Source organism: Coregonus clupeaformis, unplaced genomic scaffold (assembly GCF_020615455.1).
Source record: "Coregonus clupeaformis isolate EN_2021a unplaced genomic scaffold, ASM2061545v1 scaf2157, whole genome shotgun sequence".
Classification (NCBI taxonomy): Eukaryota; Metazoa; Chordata; class Actinopteri; order Salmoniformes; family Salmonidae; genus Coregonus; species Coregonus clupeaformis.
In genome coordinates this window covers 35,001-45,000 of record NW_025535611.1, presented here as the reverse complement: position 1 = coordinate 45,000, position 10,000 = coordinate 35,001, and the positions used below count along the sequence as shown (strand labels likewise).

Genomic DNA, 10,000 nt, shown 5'->3' with positions numbered 1-10,000 from the left:
CACCTCATATTGCTATCATGCTTAGCTGGGCTGCCGACTTGATATCCCTCAAGATGATTGTTTAGTCAAACATCTATCATGGAACAACCTCCACCTGTGGTCAATGGAAAAATCCTGTGGAGGTGGTCTGGTTTGGTCTGGTCTTGTCTGCTCTGGTCTTGGAGACAAACTGGGTTTAAATACTATTCGCAATTGTTTCAAATACTTTTTATCTGTGCTTAATTGCAAACCCTCAAACCCAACCCATCTGGCTCCCAGGCAAACAGTCAAACCCCCCAAATAGTTGAAAGATTTCGAGTAGTATGTGAACCCAGGTCTGCTGTGAGCGGATCAGAGAGGGAAAACATTCAGGATCCTATCAGAGGGGGATCGTATGATAACGTCCTCCAGGGAGACGTCAACATTTAACTGTCCTGGCTGTGTGCTGCTTGGACGCAGAACAACTCAACATTCCTTCCAGGCCTTGGAGTGAAGAGATCCCGATGGCCAGAAGTAACGCCTACGTCCCAAATGGCACCCTATTCCCTATGTAGTGCACTACTTTTAACCAGGGCCCTATGATAGAGGTGCACTACTTTTGACCAGGGCTCATAGGGCTCATAGGGCTCTGGTCAAAAGTAGTGCACTATAGGGAATAGGGTGCCATTCGCGACGCAGTCAAAGCAAAGCATCTGGTGTGGGAGAGCCGGCTCTGTGGACTGGTGTGGAGCAGACCTGGGTTCGATTAGTATTTGTTTTCTTTCAAATACTTGGTATGTTCAATAAGCTTGCCTGGCGCAGTGGAACCAATGGGATAGTCCCAACTCCCAAGAGTGTAATCCCTGCCCATCTGACACTCCAGGCAAAGCTCAATCAAACCATTAACAAATACTATTTGAACCCAGATCTGGTGTGAAGATGGGGGGTGAGGGGATTACTGGCTCCTGTCTGTGGAGGGTGTATATATAATGTGTATCAGGCCTGCACGTCTCTCCCCCACGGCTCTCTGCTCGGGTCAAGATAGGCCCCTTACCATTTTCTGTATATATAATAAATTGGGTGGGCCTCCCAGACTGGCAGTGCCATTTGTTGCAAGATAAGTGATTTCGGTAATTTGAACCACCAGTCAACACTGTCTTTCCTCTCCTATTGTACGTGGACACTGGACACAACTTGATTGTACAACACGTGCTAGCTACATCTTTATCTGTCCTTGGCACCACAGTGTGTTGTCTAGTCAGGCTCTGGTGTCACGCTGAAACTGCTTCATATGACAGAGTCCTTCGTTAGTGTCTGTCTGTATGGGTTAGCTCCGTGCTGTACGCCAAATGGCATCAGATTAGGTTTTAGTCACCTAATTAGAAAAACAAGGCGTTTTCATTTGAGCGTGTTAAAATCTAGATTGGTGAATTTCTATGTGTAGGGAGAGATGCTGATTAAAGTGTCAGAAAAACAGTTCAATAAAACCGAACAGATTGTTGTGTATTCAGTGGCTTACAGTAGAGTACACGCTTAGAATAGGAGATTCCAAAAGGGTTCTTCTGCTGTCCCCATAGAAGCACCCTTTTGGATTCCAGGTAGAACCCTTTTGGGTTCCATGTAGAACCCTCTGCGGAAAAGGTTCTACATGGAAGCCAAAAAGGTTTACCTGGAATCAAAAAGGGTTCTTCAAAGGGTTCTCCTATGGGGACAGTCGAAGAACCCTTTTAGGTTCTAGATAGCACCTTTTTTTCTAGGAGTGTATGAGCGTAGAGTGGTCGTAATGGCCTGTGTTGTTAATGCTACTGTGTTCATGTTTATTTTAAATCCATGTCTGGGGTTTCATATAGGCCTAGATGAGTAGAATGAAGATTACATTGAAATTCAATGTAAACCTAATTCACATTTGATCCAAACAACTCTTGGCCAACATCTCTTCTCTGTATACTGTAGCCTCATTCTCCACATGGTGTGATCGAGGACTAGCATATTTAAATAGCCTCAGCAGGGATTTCCACACCATGTTGGTAACAGATAAATGTTCAAAAGAGATTAAGCTAGGCCTTTGTCAGGTAGGTGAGCAGTGTGCAGAGAGAGGGAACACAGACAGACAGACAGACAGACATGCGATAGATAAAGGGCTCAGTGGATTCAGGGGTAAGTGCTATCTGCCACAGCAGAAGGCTCCTCACATGGATGAGGGGAGAGGGGGGGATGAGTGGAGAGAGGGATGAGGAGAGAGGATGAGAGGAGAGAGGGATGAGAGGAGAGGGGGATGAGATGAGAGGGAGAGGAGAGGAGAGGAGAGGAGAGGAGAGGAGAGGAGAGGAGAGGAGAGAGGAGAGGAGAGGAGAGGAGAGGAGAGGGAGGAGAGGAGAGGAGGGGAGGAGAGGAGAGGAGGAGAGGGGATGAGAGGAGAGGGGGATGAGAGGAGAGGGGAGGAGAGGGGATGAGAGGAGAGGGGGATGGGAGAGGGGGATAAGATGAGAGGGGGATGAGAGGAGAGGAGAGGGGGATGAGAGGAGAGGGGGGATGAGATGAGAGAGAGGGGGATGAGAGGAGAGCGGGATGAGAGGAGAGGGGGATGAGATGAGAGAGGGAGGAGAGGAGGGAGAGGGATGAGGGAGGGGGGAGGAGAGGAGAGAGGAGAGAGGAGGGATGAGAGGAGAGGGGGATGAGAGGAGAGAGGGAGGAGAGGAGAGGGGGGATGAGAGGAGAGGGGGATGAGAGGAGAGGAGAGGAGAGGAGAGGAGAGGAGAGGAGAGGGATGAGATGAGAGAGGGATGACAGGGGGATGAGAGGAGAGGGGGATGAGAGGAGAGATAAAACCACTTGAAAGGGCTGCTTGTTGGCTGTTCTAATGTAACTGTCATGGAGTCACTTTGTGTTTCATCATTGAGAAGTGCGAGGGATGATAGGGAATAATGACATGCTGATAGCCAAGGGTGGAATAATAACATGCTGATAGCCAAGGGTGGAATAATAACATGCTGATAGCCAAGGGTGGAATAATAACATGCTGATAGCCAAGGGTGGAATAATGACATGCTGATAGCCAGGGTGGAATAATAACATGCTGATAGCCAGGGGTGGAATAATAACATGCTGATAGCCAAGGGTGGAATAATAACATGCTGATAGCCAAGGGTGGAATAATGACATGCTGAGAGCCAAGGGTGGAATAATGACATGCTGATAGCCAGGGGTGGAATAATAACATGCTGATAGCCAAGGGTGGAATAATGACATGCTGATAGCCAAGGGTGGAATAATAACATGCTGATAGCCAAGGGTGGAATAATGACATGCTGAGAGCCAAGGGTGGAATAATAACATGCTGATAGCCAGGGGTGGAATAATAACATGCTGATAGCCAAGGGTGGAATAATGACATGCTGATAGCCAAGGGTGGAATAATAACATGCCGATAGCCAAGGGTGGAATAATAACATGCTGATAGCCAAGGGTGGAATAATAACATGCTGATAGCCAAGGGTGGAATAATAACATGCTGATAGCCAAGGGTGGAATAATGACATGCTGATAGCCAAGGGTGGAATAATAACATGCTGATAGCCAGGGGTGGAATAATAACATGCTGATAGCCAAGGGTGGAATAATAACATGCTGATAGCCAAGGGTGGAATAATGACATGCTGAGCCAAGGGTGGAATAATGACATGCTGATAGCCAGGGGTGGAATAATAACATGCTGATAGCCAAGGGTGGAATAATGACATGCTGATAGCCAAGGGTGGAATAATAACATGCTGATAGCCAAGGGTGGAATAATGACATGCTGAGAGCCAAGGGTGGAATAATAACATCCTGATAGCCAGGGGGTGGAATAATAACATGCTGATAGCCAAGGGTGGAATAATGACATGCTGATAGCCAAGGGTGGAATAAAACATGCCGATAGCCAAGGGTGGAATAATAACATGCTGATAGCCAAGGGTGGAATAATAACATGCTGATAGCCAAGGGTGGAATAATAACATGCTGATAGCCAGGGGTGGAATAATACACATGCTGATAGCCAAGGGTGGAATAATAACATGCTGATAGCCAAGGGTGGAATAATGACATGCTGAGAGCCAAGGGTGGAATAATAACATGCTGATAGCCAGGGGTGGAATAATAACATGCTGATAGCCAAGGGTGGAATAATGACATGCTGATAGCCAAGGGTGGAATAATAACATGCTGATAGCCAGGGGTGGAATAATAACATGCTGATAGCCAAGGGTGTAATAATAACATGCTGATAGCCAAGGGTGGAATAATGAAATGCAACACTTCATGAAGTGTTGCATCACAGCTACTGTGCTCATCTGTGGAAGCCTCAACTCCTAACTCACAATAGTGTTTCACTGTTCCTCTAGGAATCCTCCACACCCTCATCCTCACACAGAGCAAATGGAGGTTATATGTTCCGATACATTATTCAGATCTCATGTACGGTTGAGTCAGGGCTGACAGACACTCCCATGCACTCGGGGGATCTGTCGGGAGTGAGCCATTAACCGGAGGGTTGCCGGCATCAATATCTCAGGTGCCACCTACTGCCGATGTTCCCTTGACAGGAACTTAACCCCTGCTCCAGCCTCTCTGACCTTATGTGTGTATATCGGGGTGTTGATAAAGTAGAAGATTAATGTCCATCTGGACTAATAAAGTAGATCTTATCCTCCGTCAACTCAATTCATGTCAGTGAGTCAGTCAGACAGTACAAATGGAAAGTACTTAAAGATGGGAAGTTAGGAATTTGTAGCTACTTCTGGACAGGCAGTTGGTGTTAAATACCTCACATTAAATTCACATCTAGTATCCATTCATTATTTAATTGGCATTTCTGTTTCCCAGGTGGTGTTTTAGACCTGTATAACTGTTTAAGGTGTCACCAAATGTCCTTATTCATTACAAACCTACGTTTTACACGGTTAGATAAAAACACTACAGATCACAGCATATGTTCAGGTTATGGACAGAACAGGAATTTCAGAAGAAACAACCCCCAGATGAGTTCCTATCTGGTTTATAGGAGATATTTACTCAACACAGAAACGATCCCCAGATGAGTTCCTATCAGGTTTATAGGAGATATTTACTCATCACAGAAACGATCCCCAGATGAGTTCCTATCTGGTTTATAGGAGATATTTACTCAACACAGAAATGATCCCCAGATGAGTTCCTATCTGGTTTATAGGAGATATTTACTCAACACAGAAACGATCCCCAGATGAGTTCCTATCAGGTTTATGGGAGATATTTACTCAACACAGAAATGATCCCCAGATGAGTTCGTATCTGGTTTATAGGAGATATTTACTCAACACAGAAACGATCCCCAGATGAGTTCGTATCTGGTTTATAGGAGATATTTACTCAACACAGAAACGATCCCCAGATGAGTTCCTATCTGGTTTATAGGAGATATTTACTCAACACAGAAATGATCCCCAGATGAGTTCGTATCTGGTTTATAGGAGATATTTACTCAACACAGAAACGATCCCCAGATGAGTTCGTATCTGGTTTATAGGAGATATTTACTCAACACAGAAACAATCCCCAGATTAGTTCGTATCTGGTTTATAGGAGATATTTACTCAATACAGAAACGATCCCCAGATGAGTTCCTATCTGGTTTATAGGAGATATTTACTCAACACAGAAACGATCCCCCAGATGAGTTCATATCAGGTTAGTGATCATATTCATCTATATCTATTTCTCTGACCTAAACGTTTCCCTCTATCCTTCATTATTTATTAATAGCTTGTGCCAGATTGTATATAACTTTACATGCCTATATTCCCCCTAATAACCAGCTTCAAGTCCCTATATGGTAGATAATGTAGTAGATTTATAGATTTATAGGCATGTAAAGATTACATTGGTACCCATTCTACTCCTTGCAAGGAGGAACAAACACCACTGTGTTTGTTGGCCTGGTCATAGAGCCTTGTCTCCTCAACCTCTCATTGTCTCCTCAACTTCTCCTTGTCTCCTCAACTTCTCATTGTCTCCTCAACTTCTCCTTGTCTCCTCAACTTCTCCTTGTCTCCTCAACTTATCCTTGTCTCCTCAACCACTCCTTGTCTCCTCAACTTCTCCTTGTCTCCTCAACCTCTCCTTGTCTCCTCAACTTCTCATTGTCTCCTCAACTTCTCCTTATCTCCTCAACTTCTCCTTGTCTCCTCAACTTCTCATTGTCTCCTCAACTTCTCCTTGTCTCCTCAACGTCTCCTTGTCTCCTCAACTCTCCTTGTCTCCTCAACTCTCCTTGTCTCCTCAACTTATCCTTGTCTCCTCAACCTCTCCTTGTCTCCTCAACTCTCCTTGTCTCCTCAACCTCTCCTTGTCTCCTCAACTTCTCATATTCTCCTCAACTCTCCTTGTCTCCTCAACCTCTCCTTGTCTCCTCAACTTCTCCTCTTCTCCTCAACTCTCCTTGTCTCCTCAACCTCTCCTTGTCTCCTCAACTTCTCCTTGTCTCCTCAACTCTCCTTGTCTCCTCAACCTCTCCTTGTCTCCTCAACTTCTCCTTGTCTCCTCAACTCTCTTTGTCTCCTCAACTTCTCCTTGTCTCCTCAACTCTCCTTGTCTCCTCAACCGCTCCTTGTCTCCTCAACTTCTCCTTGTCTCCTCAACTTCTCCTTGTCTCCTCAACTCTCCTTGTCTCCTCAACATCTCCTTGTCTCCTCAACCACTCCTTGTCTCCTCAACTTCTCCTTGTCTCCTCAACCACTCCTTGTCTCCTCAACCTCTCCTTGTCTCCTCAACTTCTCCTTGTCTCCTCAACCTCTCTTGTCTCCTCAACTTCTCATTTTTCTCCTCAACTTCTCCTTGTCTCCTCAACTTCTCATTGTCTCCTCAACCTCTCCTTGTCTCCCTCAACTTCTCCTTGTCTCCTCAACTCTCCTTGTCTCCTCAACCTCTCCTTGTCTCCTCAACTTCTCTTTGTCTCCTCAACTCTCCTTGTCTCCTCAACCTCTCCTTGTCTCCTCAACTTCTCCTTGTCTCCTCAACTCTCCTTGTCTCCTCAACCTCTCCTTGTCTCTTCAACCTCTCCTTGTCTCCTCAACTCCTCCTTGTCTCCTCAACTCTCCTTGTCTCCTCAACATCTCCTTGTCTCCTCAACCACTCCTTGTCTCCTCAACTTCTCCTTGTCTCCTCAACCACTCCTTGTCTCCTCAACCTCTCCTTGTCTCCTCAACTTCTCCTTGTCTCCTCAACTACTCCTTGTCTCCTCAACTTATCATTGTCGACTCAACTTCTCCTTGTCTCCTCAACTTCTCATTGTCTCCTCAACTTCTCCTTGTCTCCTCAACTGCTCCTTGTCTCCTCAACTCTCCTTGTCTCCTCAACTCTCCTTGTCTACTCAACTGCTCCTTGTCTCCTCAACCTCTCCTTGTCTCCTCAACTCTCCTTGTCTCCTCAACCTCTCCTTGTCTCCTCAACTTCTCCTTGTCTCCTCAACTCTCCTTGTCTCCTCAACCTCTCCTTGTCTCCTCAACCTCTCCTTGTCTCCTCAACCCCTCCTTGTCTCCTCAACTCTCCTTGTCTCCTCAACTCAAAAGGTGGGAATGTAGTAGTGTTGTTCTGGTGACTAGTTGGTAGTTGAACTAACATAGAATGTACAGTAGACCAATTGAATGGTGAATGTGCTATGCACCAATCGTATAAATAGTTCTGCGTCAATCTCAGATAGTAGTATTTCACAATACTACTGGAATAATGTCTGTCGATAGTTGGGGAAAAGAGTATCACTTTACATTTGGTTGTTCTTATTGGCTACAAGCAACACGGTGCTGTTACATGGTACTAAGAAGTAAGAGCAATTTGGTGTGAAGTGTTACTGAAAAAAGTCACATTCTCTTCCTCATAGCAGCCTGCGTATAGAAATGCCAGATTGCATACATATCAAGCTATAGCCTTAGCTGCACTAACGTCATCCTAAGAGAATGTCTTCCACTGACTGTTCTTTACATTGGAACAGCAGGTGAAGCTGATTGATTCTCCATCAACTGGGAGATATAGATTAAACATTTACTGACTCTTAACAGTCTGCAGCACGTGTCTTTTTGCTAGGAAATGTCGATGCTGTCATCGGCTTAGAAACGCTAGCCTGGAATCCCAACTGATTTGCTCTGTTTCACCATTATTTTACATGAAACAAAGTTTAGCAGTTGGGATTTCAGGCTATAAAAAGGCCCATCCCTTACTGTCTCAAAAAGTAAGAGAATGTGACTGACATTTAACAACCCTCTTTGTGTGTAACTGTTTGTTGTGCAATATGTTATTGGACAAAAATATGTTATTAGACAACAATATGTTATTAGACAACAATATGTTATTGGACAACAATATGTTATTGGACAACAATATGTTATTAGACAACAATATGTTATTGGACAACAATATGTTATTGGACAACAATATGTTATTAGACAACAATATGTTATTGGACAACAATATGTTATTAGACAACAATATGTTATTCTACAACAATATGTTATTGGACAACAATATGTTATTGGACAACAATATGTTATTGGACAACAATATGTTATTCTACAACAATATTGTGTTGGACACCAATATGTTATTGGACAACAATATGTTATTGGACAACAATATGTTATCAAATATGTTTTCCAATATGTTATTGTGTTATACCAGAATAGGTTGTCTTTGTGGACATCTGTTCAATGTCTGTGTGTGATTAACCTGGCTGATGTGTAGCACTGTAGTGGCACTAACTCCTGCTGGGGATTGTATCTGCGCATCCCAAATGGCACCCTATTCCCTCTATGGCGCACTACTATTAATCAGAGCCCTATGGACCCTGGTCAAAAGTAGTGCACTATGTAGGAATATGGTGCCATTTGGGACAAAGTCTGTATTCAACATATTCATCATCAGTACACAAACTGTAACTGAATGAGTCAGTATTAATGATAATCTGTTGTTGTTCTGTTTCAGTTCCGGCTCCCAGAAGATTACGTTTTAAAGTCCTGGGTACGAGCAAATTACATGTATCGTGGAAAGAGCCAAAAGGGAACGTTGACGGCTACAGAGTTTTATACAACAGTGAACCAGGTAAGATTTATAATCATCTATCTACGCATGCCTTTAGTTGATGTATGCATTCTACTGTATTTAGTCCAGAATAGTAGAACCTCTGTATCAGTCTGGTCCCATGCTGTATCAGTCTGGTCCCATGCTGTATCAGTCTGGTCCCATGCTCTATCAGTCTGGTCCCTTGCTGTATCAGTCTGGTCCCATGCTGTATCAGTCTGGTCCCATGATGTATCAGTCTGGTCCCATGCTGTATCAGTCTGGTCCCATGCTGTATCAGTCTGGTCCCTTGCTGTATCAGTCTGGTCCCATGCTGTATCAGTCTGGTCACATGCTGTATCAGTCTGGTCCCATGCTGTATCAGTCTGGTCCCATGCTGTATCAGTCTGGTCCCATGCTGTATCAGTCTGGTCCCATGCTGTATCAGTCTGGTCCCATGCTGTATCAGTCTGGTCCCATGCTGTATCAGTCTGGTCCCATGCTGTATCAGTCTGGTCCCATGCTCTACTCAGTCTGGTCCCATGCTCTATCAGTCTGGTCCCATGCTGTATCAGTCTGGTCCCATGCTGTATCAGTCTGGTCCCATGCTGTATCAGTCTGGTCCCATGCTGTATCAGTCTGGTCCCATGCTCTATCAGTCTGGTCCCATGCTGTATCAGTCTGGTCCCATGCTGTATCAGTCTGGTCCCATGCTGTATCAGTCTGGTCCCATGCTGTATCAGTCTGGTCCCATGCTGTATCAGTCTGGTCCCATGCTGTATCAGTCTGGTCCCATGCTGTATCAGTCTGGTCCCATGCTGTATCAGTCTGGTCCCATGCTGTATCAGTCTGGTCCCATGCTGTATCAGTCTGGTCCCTTGCTGTATCAGTCTGGTCCCATGCTGTATCAGTCTGGTCCCATGCTCTATCAGTCTGGTCCCATGCTGTATCAGTCTGGTCCCATGCTGTATCA

At 44.9% G+C, this 10,000-nt stretch overlaps 1 protein-coding gene across 1 annotated transcript in view; it reads left to right on the top strand.

The window, feature by feature from the left end:
* Window positions 1–10,000, top strand: part of LOC123488321 (collagen alpha-1(XIV) chain-like) — a gene marked incomplete at its 3' end in the record, with an annotated part of 26,699 nt that overhangs the window by 4,982 nt on the left and 11,717 nt on the right. The window contains exon 3 of the mRNA XM_045219227.1: window positions 8,953–9,069. Within this exon, the coding sequence (XP_045075162.1) occupies window positions 8,953–9,069 (117 nt within the window). The remainder of the gene's footprint in view (window positions 1–8,952; window positions 9,070–10,000) is intronic.